The sequence below is a fragment of the Dermacentor albipictus genome, chromosome 9 (assembly GCF_038994185.2).
Source record: "Dermacentor albipictus isolate Rhodes 1998 colony chromosome 9, USDA_Dalb.pri_finalv2, whole genome shotgun sequence".
Taxonomy (NCBI): domain Eukaryota; kingdom Metazoa; phylum Arthropoda; class Arachnida; order Ixodida; family Ixodidae; genus Dermacentor; species Dermacentor albipictus.
Window position 1 is genome coordinate 61913661 of NC_091829.1, and position 21978 is coordinate 61935638.

At 44.5% G+C, this 21978-nt stretch overlaps 1 protein-coding gene across 13 annotated transcripts in view; it reads right to left on the minus strand.

Annotated features, from left to right (window-relative positions):
- The window catches only part of LOC135921394 (sericin 1-like), a 189994-nt gene that overhangs the window by 9219 nt on the left and 158797 nt on the right, over window positions 1-21978 (minus strand). For 2 of the 13 annotated variants that reach the window (XM_070526096.1, XM_070526095.1), the window contains 7 exons: window positions 17097-17232; window positions 14590-14663; window positions 11422-11548; window positions 10529-10612; window positions 6931-7013; window positions 5712-5853; window positions 1182-3260 (listed from right to left, as the gene is read on the minus strand). In XM_070526096.1, the coding sequence (XP_070382197.1) occupies window positions 2462-3260; window positions 5712-5853; window positions 6931-7013; window positions 10529-10612; window positions 11422-11548; window positions 14590-14663; window positions 17097-17232 (1445 nt within the window). In that variant the 3' untranslated portion in view covers window positions 1182-2461. Of the gene's footprint in view, window positions 1-1169; window positions 3261-5711; window positions 5854-6930; window positions 7014-10528; window positions 10613-11421; window positions 11549-14589; window positions 14664-17096; window positions 17233-21978 lie in introns of those variants that run through there. The other 11 variants (XM_070526104.1, XM_070526101.1, XM_070526100.1 and 8 more) reach the window with 9 other exon arrangements.

A 21978-nucleotide genomic window follows, 5' to 3' on the forward strand; every position in this document is an offset into this window, starting at 1 on the left:
CTGAAGCTTACGTCCATTTGTTGAGTGGGGTGTACCATGCTGCATGCACTTGACGGTGGCGGACGGCGTACTGCTTCAGCGTAACTCATTTCGGCGTGCGGTACCTGCTGTGGTGCCTCGTACTGTCCAGGAACATGGACGGCCTGTCGGACCTCGGCGCGCACCATTTCCGCAATGGAAAGTTGTCCCACAGGGGCCGTGGTCGTCTGCATCTTCTGCAGTTCCTCCTTGACGACAGCCCTGATGAGTTCTCGCAAGGCGCCAACGTCGTTACCGAGGGTAACGGCAGAGAGCTCCCTTGAAATCACGGCGTCGCGGTTGTTTTGCCTGGCCCGCTGTTGAAGGGCCTTTTCCATAGTAGTGGCTTCGTCATGGAACTCTGCAAGTGTCGTCGGCGGATTTCGAATTAGGCCAGCAAAGATTTCCTCTTTGACGCCGCGCATGAGATGGCGCACCTTCTTTGTTTCAGTCATCAAAGGGTCCGCACGTCTGAACAGCCGATTCATGTCTTCTACGTACGCAGTCACTCGCTCATTGGGGCCTTGAATTCTTGCCTCCAACGCTAACTCCGCTCTCTCCTTCCTGTCCGCCCTGGCGAAGGCATTTAGGAACTGCCTACGAAATTCTTCCCATGACGTCAGTGTCGCCTCGTGGTTCTCAAACCATATTTTCGCGGAATCTTCAAGAGCGAAGTACACGTAACGTAGCTTACGCTCGTGGTTCCAGTCGTTGAGGTTGGCAACCCGGTCAAAATGGTCAAGCCAGTCATCGGCGTCCTCGGAAGCACTTCCGTGGAACAGATTCGGCGTCCGGATGTGATTGACGACAACGTGCGATGCTGCAGGAGTGGCGGGAGGTGGTTGGGTCGTCATTTTAGTTCGTTCAGGTAGCAGACCGTGCTGTGGCTGGAGTCCCTGGAGGCGTCGGCTGGCACGTACGTGCACAGGGGTAAGCTCGGTTGAACTACTCGCCGGGCTTAGGTCTGGGATATGCTCCGGAGATCTTAACATCGACCGTACCCAGCACTTCCACCAGAAATGTCACCCAGCTATGGCAACTAAAACAGTTTAGCACTGACAGACTGGGACAAAACGTCTGCCTTTTGCGATGGCTGGTCCTCGGAGAGCCCGCGCGCAATCACGAACTTTGTCGTTCTCGCCTAAAGGGTCCGGTGTCAACACGTGCAAACCTATTTCGCTTCAATATGACATAGCGTAGACATAAGAGAAAAGCCGAGAAAGTTCGAGACTGTTCTGAGCAGTAGCTCAACATTTGCTAGAGGTGCGAACGTGTTCAACGTAAAGAGATAGAGAGGTATACAAGCACGCGTGCCATTGTGCATAAAACCTGAATCTTACTTTTCATGTCATTGCTCGCACGGATGCGTTTGTCATATCAGACTAAGATTTCACGGCTGTAAGCAGAGAGCACGCCTAGTAAAAAAATTTAACGTTATTGGGGATAAAATCTGCAATTTAGAACTGACGGAGATTCTACCACAATGAAGAAAGAATAACTAAAAATTCTATTGAAGGAGTACAAATCACATAGTGAAGCTTCAAACTATTTGAATTTTATAGTCTCACTACTGTCATCAGCTTAGTTTACGGGATACAACAAAGATCGTCGGTAAAACTATAAGAGGCAAAGAGTTAACTAAAATATTGACTGCATTGAGAAGAACGTCAAGGAAAATACATTTTTCTATCTGTACAATGTGGCCATACACTTTCGTAAAAGCTCCTGCAAGTATCGTCGGTCGCCAAACATCTCAAACAACTTGGCTCAAAAACATCTAATATTATCAGAGATTACTTTTCAGTCGACAGAAAAAAGAGTCCTTAATTTTTATATGCTTCCTAATGAGAGGTTTTTTCTTCTATTCACACAACAGAATAACTAAACGGATAGTTAAGCTAAAACAGTTGCTGAATCCACTTCTCTAACTAAGCAAGTTGTCAATGGTCTTGTGCCAATATTTCAAGCTTGTACTTACAAAAAATAAATACTTGCAGCCCATCAGGTTTTGTCTTGTAAAAAGCTTGTTAAAGCGGCGCTCGCGAACATAGTTCTGCAGACAGATAGCGTGGTCCAGGACCTTCGACAAAGAAGCGCGATAGATAATTGTGGCGACAATGCCTCGTCTTCTAAGTTTAAGAAACGAGCATTTAAATCAGCTGTTTTAAATATTAAAAGAAGCCTGTCTCTGCATGCGATGCGTTCAGTTGGTTACTAGCTCCTGTAAACGAATGTCAATGTGTTTCCCCTGCACGGTTTACTCTCACGTAAATCCGCGGGAGATTTACTTGTCGTCCGCACTAGTTAGAATATTACGAATGCACACCCTTAGGCGTCACGAGGCATGTATTCAGTTGAATTGCGTCTTCAAATCAATCTACAGATAAGAGACACCTGAAATGTTGACACAGGTGTCGGTCAAGTGTTTCTCTGCGAAGCGAAATCACTCAGACAGTGTTTTATCCCTGTGCACCCTTTGGCGGTGATGACTGAGATGCGAGTTGTCTGTAAAGGATTCATCACATATTTCGCAAACAAAAGCTCCTTTTTTACAACACGATTTGAGATGACGCTTGAGAACGCGTTTCGCTTTGAATGATTTACTACACTTATGGCAGACATGGGGTCTCTCGTCCGTGTGAGTGAGCTGGTGTCTATGCAGATCCGTCGTCCGCACGAATGATTTACCACATGTTTCGCAAGAGTGGGGTTTCTCGCCAGTATGATAGCGTTTATGGAAACCTAGGTAAACAGCACGCCGAAACGATTTACCACACGTTTCGCAAGTGTACGGTTTCTCGTCTGTATGTGTGCCCATATGGACTTTTAGATTACCATGATACCGGAACGATTTCGGACATATTTGGCATTTGTATGGTCTCGTGTCTGTGTGTGTGCGCTTATGGTCATTTAGGTGATGAGAACACCGAAACATTTTATCGCATATTTCGCATCTGAAGGGTCTCTCGTTTGTATGCGTGCGCTTATGCTCATCTAGGTGACTAGCACAGCGGAAAAGTTTACAACAGATTTCGCATTTGTGTTTTTTCGCATCACGGATGCGGCAGCGCTCTACAAACTCCGCCTGTTCCACAGATGATTGATCGCGTGCTTTACAAATGTGGGCTGTGTCGTCCGTGTGTTGGTTGTCGCGCTCTTGTAAGGCATGCTGCCTGCTCGAAACATCGCCTAAGACACCGGACAGCTCTTGATGTCCCCTTCCTCCGGTTCCAGTAGCGTTCCTGTAAGCAGACGGTCAAAGGAGCTCAAAATAGCCGACTCCTGTACGGGAGAGCGAAAACACATTTTACGAATGGACAGGTTGACCAATAATCGCGCGTTAAGGCAACCAGCTGAACCTGAGCGCTAACTAGCTGAATATAGTGCTGGCGCTCGAATTGTGCTCTAGTTCGCCATAAATTGTACGCCGCTGCTGTTGGTGGTCTTTGTTGCGGAACTTGAAAAGAATCGTCTACGTCAGGATTGCAAGCAATACGAAAAATGCTTGCCCTAATACTTCAGGCATGGCCTATCTAAAGCAAGTGCAGGTGAGTGGAAATGTCTGGCAGCGAGTTTTAATGGAGAAACATAGCATATTTATATATTTACAATACATGCGCGCCAATACCACTCTCACAAGGAGTTTTCAAGTGGAAAGTCCTGAAATGTTTCTTCATTTCTTTTCTTCAAAATGTTTCATTCGACATTGAAAAAGCCCCTTCTGCATCGGCGAAAGTTCCTGTACGTTTTTAGGACGCCCTGTATATTAAGAAGAGTAAAAAAGTTCGGCAGCATGTTACACTTCTGTTAAAAGGGAAGGCGGGAGCTTGCTGGTCACGTGGTCTTGCATTAGGTTATGCAATGGGAAGGCCAGAATTCTTACAAAGCGTAACGAACCGCACTGTGAAGTAAACGTATGACGCAGTTGGTCGACTCCCTCAACCACACATGCTTGAACCTAATGCAATACCTGGAGTTTCTTCCTTTCCTTCCTTCCTTCTCTCGTTCTTGCTTCATTCATTATCAGCGTATAGATCATTGCTTGTTTAGGGTGTATGAACGATTCCTTATGTCTTGTCTGTGGGCTGGAGCCGCGTTTTCCAGGTAGGAGCTGTTGCAAAAAACCAGTCAAGGCTTTCGCCCTCAGAATTGAAAATCGCGGAAAGGCACGTTCGCGTTGTTCCTGACACAAATACAGGTGGCCTGCCTCCCTGAAGGACATTTAATGTCCTAACACAATCTACGTGTAGAACACGAAGAACAAAATTTCAGATTGAAATTTTTCTGCTGTCTTTCTATCAGATAATTTAATATTCGACTCGCATTCGAACATCAAACCATTCACGCAGCGAACACAAATGCCTCATATCGTTCATTGTTTTCACGCACAGTGGATGAAATATGCTGCCGAGAAAGCTTGTTTCCTGCTTCTTCTCGTTGTGAAAATATGCATTACAGTGTTCAGGGCAATCTACGGTGATGTAATATAAATAACGTGTTTTTCTCTCTTCTATCCGATAAGTTCATGACGTTTGCAAGCGTTGAGTCAAGTCATCGTTCATACGACATCTTTTGTGCAGTTTAGCGGAAAGAGTATAGCAGAGATGCCCGCGCCCAGTGTTTGCTTTCCATTTTGTCGGTTGCTTTTTTGAAATGCCTGCGGTAAGCACTACATGAACATTGTTAGGTATTGTTCTGCTAATGTACTGTTTATCCTATCGTGTTAACTGGTAAATCTTGTCAAATCATGCCACCTTGGCTGGTATCATGACCGGATGATGTAATAAACAAATTAGAGCTACGTAAGTAAGTAAGTAAGTAAATAAATATTAGGGAGGAAGATTAACAGGCCACGACAGAGGCAGTATTGCTTTCAGAGGATACGTGTAGGTCTAAGAACATATTTCGTGATTGTCTTCAGCGCAAATTTAATAAAATTGTTTCATTTGATTGAAATATTTAAATTCCGTCAGCTGTATAAATCATAATCTTTATATGATTTTTGATGCAAAAATACTGAAATTGCAAAGCGAAAAAGAACAGAAGCATAAAATTGACAATTTTCACTTCCCTAAATGTTTTATTTAACTTCACGGATGTCTTATTAGCTGCATATATAAGAAAAACCTGAGGAGACAACTTTATTTACAACCATTGGTAGATTTGTGGAATTGTTCAACCGTGTGCAATGATTTCAAGAGTGTCCACTCATGCAAGAGCCCGTTTGAAAGTGGTGTGCTATACGCATATTTTGTGCAGTTTAGATGTGGTATTTCTTCCATTTGATAGAGCCATCACATTGCTTTTATTTTCGCGTTAAGAAGTTGTAATTCTTATGCTTCAGTGTCTCACTTTATTCCATAGTATATGACGTGAATCAAAAATGCTATTTTTCCAACTATAGTAATAGAACATTTTTTTTTAAATGCCGCAAAGTTCCCCAATGTTCGTGCAATGCATTGTCGAGAAGACTGATTTCTTCTTGCCCATGTACCTAGGTAGTACATCCTGAGCTAAAGATTCCTCTTTACTCCAGCGCCATACTGCGTGAACAGCAGCTAAATTTGGCATTTGAATAGTCAGAACTTCTTCGCAAGTTTGTCAGTGTAAGCATAACAGAACAATGGGCAAAATTCCCTGTTGTCTCAGTGAGTTGCTCAATCGAAAGGAGTTCTTGCAAATCTTTGGCTCACCTAGTTTCTTTTCCCGACATGCCCGATGCTTCCTGCATGCCCACGTGGCTTGTGCTTGCCACTGAATCATCGCTGCCACCGCCGCTGCTGTAGACCGGCAGTGTGAAACCGGTGCTTCCGCTTCCAGTACTGTTTGTATGCCCTGAAAGCAGAGGCATAAATTCGTCACTGTGCCACAAGTCATGAGGACGCACCATTCCGTGATATGAACGCGCAGGAAGCAAGAATAAACAGCGAAGCACTTTTGTTCTGATAAGTGATCCTGAAAGTTTAAGCAACAAAAACCAGAAAACACAACCTAGTGTGAACGAAGAAGCAAAACTAGTGTTTTAAAGTTATTGTTGATTTCTCGGTGCTTTCTGCATTAACGGGGGCTTGGTTGATCTTGCATTGCTTGCTTTTCATTTACGTGCATCTTTTCGCGCACTCATAATGGAATGGCTTTGTAATAAGCCACACTCCGTGAGACGTTGATGCTACATGACACAATCAAATATGACATGCATGCACGGACTAATCACTACATACAAGTATGCTCCTAATAAAGAAGTCCAGGGTGGCGAGTGCGCAAGGTTCTGTCATATTAAATTTTACTCGTATTGGCTGGTCATTCTCAAAGATTTTCTCTCATAATGCGGAAGCTTTTCGGTAGATCGTTTAGAAATTAGATCATTTAGATCATTAGAAGTAGATCATTCAGATCATTAGAAAAATCAGTCAATTCCGAGAAGCAGTGAAACGTCCACCAAAGAGGAAGCTCTTATGCGCCTGGACAAGAAAAGAGTCAGGCAGGAACTCCTCGGGGAGTTACCGAAGTATGCGGGGGCATTGCGCCAGTTGCTCCTATACACTCAGCCCGGTGTCATTTATCATTGTTATGGAACTGGATCCGGCGAGTAGAAACGACCTTTATGTGACAGGAACTGTTGCGTACGGTGGCGCAAGGAGCATATATTCCTTACGCAAAGTACTGCAGGTGGCGACACCAGATGTACTGACGACCTTCCGATCATTATCGTCTTTATCACTCTTTATCGCCTGATCTATCCACGTCGAAGCGTTATGAATGGTGACGAAACGTACATAGCCGGAGGAACCACCGTGCAGATCCTGCATTGAAAGCGATCTGCGATGCCGACAAAGAGTGGCGACTGCTGATAGCTTCGGGCGCTGTGTTCTCACCGCTTACTGATCGTTTAGGAGACACACGGACCCATACCTTTAAAGTGATCAGCGAACATTGCTGAGTGCGCCGCGCGCTGAGAGCTCCACGACTTCTTTGACGTGATGGCTTCGTTAGCGCTGAAACGAGACAGCACGAAATGCAATTTGGAATGGACTGACGGAAGGACGGACTGACGGTTTTTCTTGATTGGCAACCTTGGAAATGCTTGTGGATTAAAAAGTGTTTATGCGAATTGTTCTAAACAGAAGAATTTTTTTTACGACACACCTTTAATTTTGAGTTCAACGTGTCGAATATAGGCCATAGCAGGCGCATTCGATAGGGGCGAAATGAAAAAAAAAACACCTGTGAACCTAAAATTAAGGGCACGTTAAGAACCCTCAAGAGGCCTAAATTTCCTGAGCCGCTTCAACCGAATTTATCCGCAAGATTATTGGGTACTGCAGAGGTACTCAACGAGAATTGGAGAGAAACGCTATGAAAACGCAAACTGCGCTAAGTGCTAGGGTTATACAACCAACTTTCTTTGTTGGCTGTTTTATTTCTTTCTTGTATTGTATTATCCACTACTGCTATAGCCCCAGCAGGGGCTGCAGTATGTGTAAATAAATATATAAATGAATAAATCAACATGTAGTGTGTATTTATGCTTCTATTACGAGGTTTATGTAAGACTATAAAGTTATTTGTACTCAGGCAATAAAACCTTAAAATTTGTTGAACCTGTGCCAATTATGAAAAGCAATGACGAAATTAATGAGGAATGTGGGCAGTCTCAAAGGACCCGAACACTTCAGGGTTCAAGAGCGAAGAAGTCCAGAAACTGTCCCGTGGCACACGCACCGTAGGTTTAAAATATCTTGATGGGTTTTCAGCTATAGAAGTAGCCTTGCGATGACGTTTGATTTTCTAGAAATAAAGAAAGGTCTAACGGCGAGAGCCCAGGCTGCTGTGCTCCAAGCAGAGGTGCGATTGCAAAAATGACGCCGCACAAGAACGTACGTATCCTGCCTACCTACCGACATACCTAAATACGACAATGTGTTTATGGTCGGCCCCAACCAAAGAATAAAAGGTTATATGTACGCTGTCCAAACCAAACAAAAACTCCACGTACTCGCCATTCAATTAGCTTCGCTTCTTTCCGAAACCTGAAACGGCAATGCAAGTTCAAAACAACTCTTCTAACATAAATATCTGGGCCAATGCTGGTACAATGATTCCTGGTCGTCCTGTTAATTTGATCAGTGTCCTGATATCAGTGCTCCACCAAAGGTAATAATGCAGCAGCGAGCTTTTGCTCTTCAATTAGCTTTACATTTTTGTTAGCAGAGCAGGCTATTTAGGCTTTGAGCAGTATCCAGGTTGTTTGGTTCCATTTGAGAGGTCATCTGGAGACGCACTGCGTTTTAATAATAATATTTGGGGTTTTACGCGCCAAAACCACTTTCTGATTATGAGGCACGCCGTAGTGGGGGACTCCGGAAATTTTGACCACCTGGGGTTCTTTAACGTGCACCTAAATCTAAGCACACGGGTGTTTTCGCATTTCGCCCCCATCGAAATGCGGCCACCGTGGCCGGGATTCGATCCCGCGACCTCGTGCTCAGCAGCCCAACACCGTAGCCACTGAGCAACAACGGCGGGTGCACTGCGTTTTCGTTGGTACCGTTTCCACTGTATTCTCGGGTTGTAATGAACTATGGAAGTAGGCGAAGAACACTTGGCAATATATGATTACTAGAGGAAAGAAATAAGTAAATCAAAGGAGTAATGAAAACATGCACGAAAGTCCATTTCTCAACGAAGCCTTATTTCTAAACTCGGAACTGGGCACCTTTTTCAACAAAGATCGGTTGCTTTGAGAGATGCAATACTTCGGTGCCACACGGACGAACCTTCTCCGACTCTGCCTTGAATTCACACAGAAATTTACAAGCCACGAAGGTACACAATAGTGAAGTGAAACGCAACTGTAGATTAACACCGGAGAATTATGGCCAATCGCAGTGACGATACTTGTCAAAAAATGTTCCTTTTCCATCGCAGTACGATGATGTGAAGCTTATGCATTGGAAAGTACATGCCAGCTTTAAAATTATTTACGCCTTGCCACACATTGCGTAATAGAGGTGACGAACTGAAGCACATAGAAAACGTATATTCGAGCCGAATATTACCTGTGCAACTTAAGTGACAAAGATTAGCGAGATAATTTCACACTTTGTTGATAATTCAGACATGTGCTCAAAATACTAGCGATGGTTTCATGCCGAGGAATTCATACATCTTGAGTAAAAATTCAAGCACCGCGAGGAAGACGACGACAGCAATAAGAAACACACACAACAAGACAGCACTCGCCATGTTGTGTGTGTTTTCGATTGTTGCCCCCATCTTCGCGCTGCTTCAAGGTTCTCACGATGAAACAAGTCGTCCGAATCAAGTTGTTCGGGTACATTGTTCCACATTGTCAGACTTGCTAAAAGGTCCATTAAAAATTTTCAACTTTTTATTTATTTCTACAGGGACATTTCCTCTCTCTTTCGGTGAAACATAATGCTGGAGGCGTATGCCTTCCTGCGCCTCTTCTTGGACAAAATTTATTACTCCTAACATACAGAAAGAAACTGAGATACCAAAGTGCCGGCAAAATATAATAGGATTTATTCACTCGAATCAGGCCAAATGAGGATGCGAAGAGTTTTTGGTTTAGTTGGAGATCTCTGACTCAGTAACAGCGGCACCAAACAGATAAGGAGAAATGACATGCCTGACATGAAAAGTGCATCTCCTGTCACGCGTAGTCTTCATGCGTGTATCTTCTTTGTTCCATTCAATAATTGCGGCTATTCTCGAGCATATCTTACGTGCAGTCTAAAGTATGGAGAAGCGCAGTCTCCCTGAATTCATGAAATAATACACTCCAACAGCCCCCCAAAAAGCATCACTACTAATGGCACTAATTATTAAGAGCCCTAGTGCTGAATATATTCTTTCCCACGCCGACACGACACCTTGAACAGCACAGTGGGACTACTTGATTGACAGTTCTGACTAACGCCTCTCGTCATTCTGCCGCTCTTACCTCACCCACCTATTTAGACAAAAATATTGTTCTACACGGGTAAATGAGCGTCAGAACTTTCTAACGGATAATCTTCCAACCATCATCGCGACTTGTGCAGAAGCGTGCTTTCGTGAGTAGCTGTATTGACGCATAAATTAGGCTGTCTATTGATGAAGCTGACGTAGTACCCGCTGGCCTTCAGCCGGGTGGCACACCGTGTTCAATTGGCCATAATATAATACATTTTACAGCGTTTTGTAGCACAAATTGTTTGCAGTTGGGTGCATCGTAGAGGATCGTTTCATTGCCTTAATTGCTGAATTAAGGTTGTGGTTTTGACAGTAGAGTTTCTGAATGTTTCCTTAAAGGTACATGACTTATTTGGAAAACGCTTTGGCCACCTCGACAAACTTCGTTGCGTGTAGCAACCATTGTGGTGCTTTAAGGAATTCTAGAACAGGGGACAAACATTCACGTGAACACTAAGGCCCGAGGTGGTTAACATTGGTAGAAGAAATATTGTCGCTGAAGCACACGTTTCATCATGAGGACGCAACTCACGTGGGCAAGTCCCTTTGCGGAAAAGTTTCCATCCGGAGTGCTTCAGGCACACAGGCATGTTGCTCGTAGGCAATATACTGCAAGCTATGAAATCAAAAGGAGAAACGTCTTGTGCAAAAATAGACGTAGTTTGCTGCGAAAATTGAGGCTATTACATCTCAGCTATGATATTAGAACAATTAATGAATGTAAGGCTCCTAGAAATATAGACAATGTATATTCCAATAATGACTCGCTTATTAACTACACGCTTGAAGTATACCCCTGGAAGGATTTCTAAGAGATCTATTCCAATATAATACATTTCAAAGAGTTTTGTAACACAAATTGTTTACAGTTGGGTGCATCGTAGATGATCGTTGCATTGTCTTTATCGCTTAATTAAGGTTGCAGATTTTACAGTACAGTTTCTGAATGTTTCCTTAAAGGTACATGACTTAATTGGAAAGCGCTTTGGCCACCTCGACAAGCTCAGTCGTTGCCAGTAGCAGCAATTGTACGTGCTCGGTGCGCTTTCCGCACTTCCAAGTGCTTATATTCCTCTGAGAATAGAGGCAGACAATGGAGGCAAACAAAGCGTAATCAACGAATCAACAACAACGTCTGAATCATCAGACAAGTGCTTCAATCATTCCCATAACTGATCAATAATTGCAGCGTGCGAGTACTCTCAAGTATATTGCAGTAAACCTTACGCTTTTTCCTCTGTCTGTATCGAGTCACTGTGTTGCAACCATGAGTAAACGCTAGTTCCGCCTGCCAAATGCTCAAAGACATCAGAGCTGCCCCTCCTTTTGAACATTTGGAGGGTCCAGGCATAGTTGCACCACGGTAAGCATTCCCTGCAGTGTACGATTTGTTTTGCAATGAAACCGTTCTTAACGTGAGCTTACCTGGCGTCGTATTGTAAACTTGCTGATGCTTCCATCATGCCAGCGCAGCTTGTGCTGGGCAGTGTGTGATCGATGCTGCTGGTGCGCCCCAGGGGCAGGCAAGTAGTGGTGCGACTGCGCGAGACATCTGTGTGGCATGAAAGTACATAACAGGTGCTTATTCCCAGCTGTTAAAGGCCAGTTCATAAGAATGGAACGTTTCATTTTTTGTGGTCGTGACAAGAAGCTTTTAGTGGTCGTGGAACCCTATTTCAGTGCTAGCGTACGCGGTGCTTTTTTTTTGTATGAAACTTTCTTGAATGCATGCAAGAACTTTGAGACGATGAGAGAGAGAGCTGAGCACTCGAAAGATTGTGTGATGTTGGCTTCTTTGGAAGGCTATTACGCTCCACTTCAAACCGCGGACAGAACGTTGTGTTCCAAGCTAAAATGAACATGTTCCTTTCTTGAGCGCGCAGCACTTGACTATATATTTCCTGCATCATCCAGTAGTAGGCGCATTAGATGCTTCAAGAAGTCCCCACTTTTTGTTTATCTACCACGAGCATGAGACATAGTCCTTGTGGATGAGGACAAAGAAAAAGTGATGTGATACGTTTCAGACGAGATACTATAAATTCTTCTTCAAAGCTTGCCCAGAAATTGTTGACCTGCTATGATACATGCAGGATCCATTATGAAAGTAATGCGCGTAATAATATCATGACGCGTCTATCCATGGTAGTGCTGCAAAAGCGACCGGGAAATGGGACGAGGATACCGCCCTGCCAACGGACTTGTTCAGTATATGGGATATACTGAACAAGGTGTAGTTGGAAGATCAGACAGAACTTCGACTTTTGAGCTGTCAAGAATTGTTTGATTGGATTCAAAATTAGCCGGAATTTCTTAGCTCTGTCGTAGCCGGAGACAAATAATGAATATTCCAGTACGACCCAGAATCAAAAAGCCAGAGCAGCGCGTGGCACAAAAAATCATCCCCCCACCCTAAGAAAGCGCGTGTGAGCAAGTCTCACATCGAAACGATGCTCATTGTCTTCTTTGACGCCCGAGGAATCGTCCATTTCGAGTTTGTGCCGCAGGGAAAAACTAAACTCAGCCTTTCACCTGGAGGTGCCGAAGATATTGAAGCACCCCGTCGCGCGCGGGAGGCTGACATCAAATACTCGAGCAAGCTTCCACCATGACAATGTCCCCAGCCACACGTCCTTCATCGTTACCAACTTTCTGGCCCGGAGTAGCCCCTTCGCGGTTCCCGTCCCATTACACTCCTGACTTCGGAATGTCCACCATTTGTTTTTTTGTTTCCCCAAATGAAGTGAGTGCTGAAGGGAAAGCATTGGGAGACCATGGAAAACATACAAAAGCATGTTGCAGCGTTCCTGAGAAACATTGCCGTCGAGGACTTTCAGGGTGCCTTCAAGGAGTGGCGGACACATCTCTGCAAGTGTATTGATGCAGGGGGAAATCGTTTGAATAACTTTAACCATTTGTATAGGTCCGGTTAATAAATCAATTTTTCCCAAGAAATGCGCATTACTTTCGCAATGGACCCTGTACATTCGTCAGCCAACGACGTAGTCGCATTTCATAAAGGGGTTGTCCGAATCGCACTTGAGCACTGCGGTAGGTGAAGTTGTTAAGGAAACACAGGCGTGAAGCAATGCATGCTTGGGAGCCAACCACGGAAAGCGAAAAATGCTGATTCTCCTTGAATCTAGAGTAGATGCAAATATGGATTGGGTACCAGAAAAGAAGCATCGTCGAATTCATTATGACGCTTACTCACAACCATCCGCACCTAGAAGATCAAAACCTAATTATCAGGTTTGTGTTATTGTTTCGCACTTTTAATAGTTCAGTCTTCGGAGATTGAACAATGAATGCATGAGTTATAGGTGCTTTTTGCGTGCCATTTGTTTGCGGGCTGCCATTCTCAAATTTCCGGCGAACAACTTTTTAAAGAATTTTAGACAAAGTATGCGCATCTTTAGTGATAGAATGGTGCGGTAATATAACCTGCATTTACCGCATGCAATATAGCAACGCGTTAAATAAACAGGTAACTTTATGGTACAATACATGTCTTTGCCCCAATTTAAACACAAAATAAGACACATGGAAAACAGGACAGATGGCATGTGCTTGAAACTATGAGTCTATGTCTATCTGTGTGTCTTACTTTTGTGTGTTTTACCTTATGGCAAAAAACGCGTCGTTTAGCAAGCGCCAACGCGGCCAACAAACAGTTTTGTTGGAACACAAAGGTACTCACATGTATACGAAAATTTACGCTCACGGCCAGCTCCGCCGACGCCGACAGCGGATTTTCTGCGACGCTTGGCCCTTAAGGTTGTCGCGTTAATATTTGAGACTATAATCTAGCACTGCTATGAAGTACTAGGTGAAACCAAGCGAAGCGCAGTTGAATTCATCGTGCAGTGAAACACTTCAATCAACAATAACCAGCCCCCCCCCCCAATAAAAAAAAAAAAAACGTTGCTTCTAAGGGCAAAGCTGTTGGAGCTTTGGTGCTGTTTTAGGGACGTCGACACGATAGCAAACTGGGAATGCCTTCTACGCACCTGTGACTAACACCCCTCGCATAGCCAGAAAATGTCTCCTGGCGCGTGTGGCATTGTGCCTCTCTTTGCACCATCTTCTACCTGACCGCACATATTCAGGGTGGCAATGTGGGCTTGTTGGTGCTGCATCTTCAAGGGGTGTACGGTAGCGCGATTAGAACAAGGGACAAAAGAAGACACACAGGGACACACACAGCGCTCTGTGTGCCCCTGTGTGTCGTCTTCTGGCGCGTATTGGTTTCGTACCCCTCCTAATTCTACGTCAGGGATTGCTCACGGATAATCCGCGAACTGTCCTCAGCAGGAGCACATGACTGTTCTGCTCACGAGTTGCGTTATCACCACCGTGATTAACCGTCAGATCATCTCATCCGTGAGCCGAAATTGATGAGACAGCAGCTACATTTCTTGTATACGAAACTGTGGAAAATGTAGAGCCCAAATTGACAGGTGCAGAACCGTGCACCCTTGAGCCAGCGGCAATGCTCTATAAATGTCTCGTAAGCGACTGCAGACGGATTGCTGAGTCGCCTGCAAGGTGAGATGTGGTGTACCAGAGGCTGAAAAATCTTAGCACACGTACCGTAGACTGTAGTTCTGCCACTAGCCGTGTAGTAGTGCGTACCCCATGGCTCAGCGCCGGTGGGGTCAGGAATTCTAAAAGGCAAGAAAGATATGCATATGAACACGGCGGCCTGCGGTGGTAAACAAAGGTGGCTGAACATTGTAGCTGAAGCCAACGTTTCGTCAAGTGGGTGAAACTCATGAGGATTAGTCCGCTTTTAAAGAAAGACGTTTGCTTGCAGAATCTTTCAGGTGCTTTGACATATTGCTCAGAGTAGACACACGCGCACCCAGTCTATGTATAACTTACTGCCTGTTGCTCTTTTCAAATATCTGCGCTATTCACCAGGTGAACTTATTTCGCTGTTTTGTGGGTAATGTGCTATTATTTGCACACGTATGTTTATTGTTGTTCACATTGCTAATGCAATATTATGGTGCGGCGCATGTGGTTTATATTGTAGGTCTTGTACCGTCATTCCATCTTGGTCGGTATCTAGACTGGATTATGTCCTTAATAAGAACTTTATGGGAATATTATTAAAATATAAATAAAATGAATAAATAAATGCAATGAATAGTATGCTGGGAAAGTGAAGAACTGGCCACAACAACAGTAGTGGCGTTTTAAGAGAACCCGCCAAGGCTAAGGAAGTAAGCTCCTTATGTTCCGCATGAATTCAGTTGAAATTTATTGCATTTGATTGACACAGGTAAATTCTAATAATTGTATGAGTCAAAATTTTGTTTTGGTTTTCAGCCTGAAAAAATTGTGAAAACACCAATCCTAAGATATACGCGTAAAATAATCATTTATATGAGAATTTCCTGAGTATCTACTCATAAAATAGTCTATTTTAGTATGCTGTATAATGTATCAATATTGGGCACATTAGATGTGACTTTAGGCGCAGTTTAGAAAATTATGACATTTTTTAAAGCTCAATTAATTGTAATTTTCATGCTAGTGCTTAGGTTTTTCTTAAAAAATCGTAAAGGGAATTCCTTTAATTTCGATATCATGCGTATAAAAAAACGCCACAAGGTTTACGAATGTTGTTGCGGTGATTGCAGAGTAAGATGGCTTCTCTCGCATTTATGACCTAGGTAGCAAATCCCCGGATAAAGCTTCCTGTTAAAGCCTCGCTGATCGGTATATCACGCCAGGCAGCGTGATTCACAGCAGCCGCCGCAGTCGTCACTTCAGTGTCGAAATCCCATTGTCGTCATGCAGTCGCACCACACTCGTTAATGTATCGACGTCATTTTTTGTTCGTTATTAGGCCGCAGTTATGCTGTTGCCATCGTGTCGGGATTATGCCGTCGTTGTCATGCCATCGCTGTCATTGTGTCGTCGTCACACAGACGCTATCATGCATTCGTTGTCATACGGTGTAGTCATCATGCCACCTTGGCCGTGCGGTCATCGTCATTGTCGCCTTTTCATGAGGATGTTTTACCGTCATGGTCATGTCGTCCTTGTTATACCATGATCATGACTTAAGAATGCGGATGTCATTCTCGTCATGTCGTCGCCCCCTCCCCCCCATTGTACGACTTTACCATTACATCAATATCATTCCTCAAAATTAAGTTATGAGGTTTTACTTGCCAAAACCACGATCTGATTCTAAGGTACGCCGTAGTGGGGGACTCCTCAAATTTTGACCACCTGGGGCTCTTTACCGTGCACTTGAAACTGACTACACGGGATTTTTTGCATTTCGCCCCCATCGAAATGGGACCGCCGTGGCCGGGATTCGATCCGACAACCTCGTACTATCATTCCTTCTTATTCCATCATCGCGTTAGCGTCATGCAGTCGTCATGCCTCCAGACTCATAGGTTACCTTGGTAAGCGAAAGACATAAAGCGGGACAATATTTGAGCCGGTGAGATTTAGTGGAAATCATCGAAACCCTAAGAATTATCGCTGCACTCTGAAATGAACGTCACTGCAGCAATATGGCCTGTCACTGCATTGCTCGATAGCGTTAGACACCCGCCGAGGTTGCTCAGTGGCTATGGTGTCAGGCTGCAGACCACATGGTCGCGGGTCGAATCCCGGCGACGGCGGCCGCATTTAGATGGGGGCGAAATGCGAAAACACCCGCGTCGTTAGATTTAGGTGCACGTTGAAGAACCCCTGATGATCGAGATTTCAGAAGTCCTCCATTACGTCCTGCCTCATAATCAGAAAGAAGTTTCGGCACGAAAAACCCCATAATTTAATTTAATTATGTATTTAGACGGACGCCTTTCTGTTTTCTATCTTTGGAAACGAATATGGCGTAGTACGTACGCATTTGACAAACTTGCAAGAGCGCTGAGCACGACAAGCATGTTAGCACCACATCCACCATGCCGTGTGTTTTGAATAACGGCTGAGTTCGTGCGCGTTTCATATATCAGAGCTCTCCTCCATAGCGATAGTGCCATAGTGACGGCATAGTTGTACCACGGGAAGCATTACGCACCGTCTGTAATTTGCTTTGTGCAAACAAATTTTTCCAAACGTCGGCTCACCTAGCGAAGTTTTCCGGAACGGCCGATGCCTCCTCCATTCCAGCGCGGCTTGTACTGGACTGTGCGTGATTGACGCTGCTGCTGGACACCATATGTAGGGAACTGGTGATTCTGCTTTCAGTGACGTGTGTATGGCCTGAGAGAATAACAGAGGGGTTAGCTCGCCTCTGTTCAAGGATCATTCATCGAGCGTGAACATGTCGTGCTGAAATAAAAACACGCAGCTTTAGTTGAGGTTTAGTGATAGGGTAACCTGATTTCAGTGCTTCCGTATGCGGTGCTCTTTCTGGAAATATGCCTTCAATTCATATGGAGAAAGAGACTTGCGTGACGGAATTTATGCACTGTTGAATTTGCCCCAAAATATGTGCTGTATTCAGTACGGCAGAATAGAATACAACAGTGTTCCATGCCGAAGATGAGAGTATGCATTTTTAACGCGATAGCACTGCAGGCCTCGTGTAGCAGATAATTCGGTGTCTGCGGCCGGCGCCGGCGTTGACCGTGTTGTTTGCAAAAATCATTCCAAATCAGACATACCGCACGCAGGCCTTCCGTATAGCGCGAAGGCGTTGCTGAACTTAATGAATTGAAGTAAAATGCGTCAGAAACATAGTAAAGTACGACTTACACGCAACCAACAGATATGATAGCACCAGATTGTAATTTGAATGCACGAGAAAACATTCTTTTACGCGGAAACCCAAGCACAAAGCAATTTCCCTGCGTTTCTACCACTCTTGTACCACGGGCGGTGGCGTACCCACCACCGAGAATCCACGGCCCACGTGATAAGCGGGGTCTCTTCCAGAAAGCTCGCTTTCGTGCATAGCTTTTTTCAGCCAGCGTTTTCCAGTAAACCTTACGGTTACATAAACTGCAGTTACCGAGAAGCGCGAGAAGCAGCCAGGGGTATTTGAATGGTATCGAGTTTCACTCTTTAAGGCGAAGCTAAAGGATCCTTGAAATTTTGTTATGTCTGTAATCGGAGTCAAATCTTGGCTCTACATTTGCCGCAATAAGCATATTCCAGGCTTTACTAAGGTGGCGATGGAAAATATGCAAAATTTCACCAGCTAGCTTTTGCACAAACCTGACTTGCCTTAACCGTATAGGCCGCGTTCTCCTTATAGCAAAGCTCCTTAGTAGCGGAGAAAACTAAAGGTTAGCTCTGGGGATTCTGTCTATACATATGAGAACTTCGCGGTAACCATTCCACTAAATTTACCGAGATCTGTTGCACTTAAATGAGTCAGTTCAAATGTAGTGACTCGACCAAACGAAGTTTTGTTTGGGCTGTGAATTCCTTTATACAAATTTTTCGATATGGAACAAGTTCTAAAATAGGAACACTATGAAACTTTCAAATATAATTGGGCAATATAAAGGATAACATAGCTTTGGATACATCTAATATTACCTCTAATGTGGTCAAAATGATATAGTATGCTGCGCTCTGAAATATGATACCATATTTTGTGTAGGACTTTTGCAAAACGCTCGTAAACCGTTAAAATGTTTGGAAGATACTAATTCATGCACCAATATTGGCCGCCTCAGGTGCTCTAGCACATGCACTTTTACAGAGCTGTGATATCTGTTTCTCGATTGCGAGGGGGGGGGGGAGGATTGAAGAGCAACAAAGTTGTCAACTATGTCCTTGTGACTTGTGTCGTCCAAGCGTGGCTATCGCGCTGTATGACTTTTGCGCACCAACTGTCCCAACCAGCTATCCTGGTAATTCGAATTGGGGCTGCTCACACGGAAACCGACATGGTGACACTTATAAGGTCTGTCCTCTTGTGCAGTAACTGCAACGATAGCGTGGCCTATGTAAGTATTCTTTCCGTTTGTCCTTGTCAACCTTCCTTGTTTCCGTGTTTTTATCACGCTAAGTTACTACTTTAATTTCCGTTGAGGCTTGTTAAGGGTCTTCGCGAGTGGTATCTATGGTCGAAGGACATGCCGTACATACCCGTGACGCCACTGGCATCGTTCTGGCTGTTCAACGCGTTCCGCAGGTCTTCGAAGGAGTCGTCAGAAGTCCTAGAATTAGCATATGTATTCGCATCGGACTCTTCGCTTCCAGGTAAGTCGGGAAATATGTGATGAAGCTTTTGTAAAAGCAAAATTTGGAACAAGCTAACTGCTATTTTGTAAATAAACGGGATACGTGCAATGCTTCATTTTACCGAAATGCTCACTTGCTGGCTGGCACAAGGGCAACCCTGTGTAATATGTGTAGTGGGAAAGGTCTCTTTGACTCGCACGAACATGCAAGTCAAGTTTAGTTTACTTTAGTGTAGAACTTAAACTTTTGTTCATTTACGGCGTTTCTGATTAGTGCTTTGTATTTGGGTATAGGTGTTCGGTTTTCAAATTGTCGTGGCGTCGACTCATGGAGGACAATCGCAATGATAATTTCCGAATAGGCACACCGGAATTTTTTAATCTAATTTTTCTATAAAATAGGGCGAGGCTCAAAAGAAGCTGCGTGAACTCCTTGCGTGCTATGATTCAAAGCAGCGCTGTAATAAAAAGAGATGTTCCATCCGCATCAGATTGGATCCGAAATAGCTGTGCTTGAATTAGGATTTTCACAGCAATTTAAATGAATGACAAATTCTGGATCCGTGCCATGAGGAATCTATCTTATAAATAATTAAAATTACGAGTTACATGGCTTCCACAGAGTAATAGAGAACCGACAGCTGCCTCTTAGGGAAGACTCAGTATGAAGACTTGAGGAGAAAAGGACGCAGTCAGTTGAAGTTAAGCATATGTGACAAAACGTGTTCTTGCCAGTTCACGCCTTATCCGTGCAGCTGCATTTCCGAAAAATTAAGTAGTTACAGGGTATGAACAAGGCGCAATTGCAGACATAAGCCTCTGAAAGAAAACGTGAATGAAGATACGCGCATCTACAGTTGTAAACTGCAAATCATTCTAACATGAGACTTCTTTACCGTGGCAGCAAAAAAAAAAGTTGTCGAAGGTTTACTTCTTAAAACCTGCTTTAGAACTTAAATATACTTGTAACTTTTGCTTCAGCTAACGAAGCAAGACATCTCCAAGGTGACAGCCGCACGATGATGAGTGGCACGTGTGAACGGTTAGGGAGTGCTTTTAGGTTAGGTGTTAGACAAACTCCCGTATAGCGGGCGCATCGGTTGGCCGTGACAGTCACGCATCATGAGATGGCAATTCAGGAATCGCCCGACGTTTATGCGCAAGCGCGAGCAAAAGCGGGTGCGAAAGGGAAAATATGGGGGCTTTTGCTCCTTGAATATCTGACTTTGTCAAGGTAGTGCGAAGGAGTAATTTCTTTGCTCGTTTTCTATGCGTTTGCCTCGGTTTTGCCGGCATTGCGGAATGAGGTCGCGGGCTGGAACTGCCCAGGCACTAGCTTGTTTATGCTCCGACACTAGCTGCCGGCGTGGTAAATCAGGTGAAGCAGTGGGCACTGACGGGTCATGTGGTGATCGCTGTTTCTAAAGGTATATCGCACGTACGCGAATCCCAGAATCTCAAGACACGTCGGATTCGCCTGGTTTGATTCGGTTTCGCTGGCTCCGCGGCTCCCGCCTACCGATATTTGCACATATGTTTCTTAAAGACGTTTATTTAGCTCAAAGAGGACCATTAGAAAAATATGCTTTTGTAAAGTTGCGGCGAGCAGCATTCGAAAAGCCCGACACGAACGAAATGGTGCTTCACCGCCTGGGTTTCTATAACGGGCACGTAGACCAGTGAGTGCTTTTGCATTTCACCATCAGAGATGATAGGCCGTTGTTCCAGGAACATCAGGGGTGACCTCGAACTCGGCAGGCCAATGCCGTTGCCACTGTGCCACCGGAAGAGGTGTGCGACGCGGTGACCAAACACGAGCGACGAACATGTTCCATAGAAGCATTTGCTGCCCGCAGTGACATAACTTGGGGCCTTAACGATAAACAGCCGCAACTATGCTTCCCCTGAAGATATTTTGGCATCACCCGTGCATCGACGCGCTAAAAAAGCTACGAATGTCGCCAGTGGACGCAGGCTGAAGTTGTCTGTCAGAAGCCCACTTTGAAGTAAGAACAAATCTATAGCTATGAACGCCTGCGTTCTGGGAAACACCTACGGGAACAATATTCATCGAGAATATTTACAAGCGGCAAGACTCACGTAGTGCTACAGTCGGGAGTGCCCCAAGAGCCCTCGAAGAATTCCTGGATTTTTTTCGGAGTTACTTCTTCGCGGAAGGTAAACGCAGGAGGCGTGTTTCCGTTGTTGCTTGTGTCAGCCATGGCTGTTTGGGTGCCTCTGGAGCACTAGCGTCTCTTTCGTGAAAGAAGCAGGCGGAATCATAGCGCATGCGCAGTCAGTGCCGATAAGTAAAGGGAATAAACGAAACGATTGGCGCTTTGGAAACTAAAAAGCAGTCATAGAGCTCAAGTGAAAAAAAAAGAAAGACGATAGAGTGTTGCCACTATCTCGACGCTAAAATGCTAATATTTTTACGGTAAAAGAGGCGTTCTAATAACTCGCGCTTTCTTGCCACCGAATGATCAAAACCGTGTAACCCCCACTCCCAGTTAAAAAGGTTTGAAATGTTTTTTAAGGGGAAAGCGCTTCATGGGTCATGTGTCGAAAATTTGACCGTCTGACGTTACGGCATCAAAATTCAAGTGCATGCGCCAGTATTTCTTTACAAATGAAAAAAGAAAGAGTTCGATCACCTTTGTTCGCGTTGAGTGGACGCCCTTCTAAATAAGCAGTGCCGGCAAAAAGTGTGTGCGTGCGGTTTCTCCGGTTTTGTTCCTGCCTGGCGAGCAGTCTACACGTACGTGTCTTATGACGTTTTTAGGAGTATCAGTACGTCTTCGTGAACTGAAAA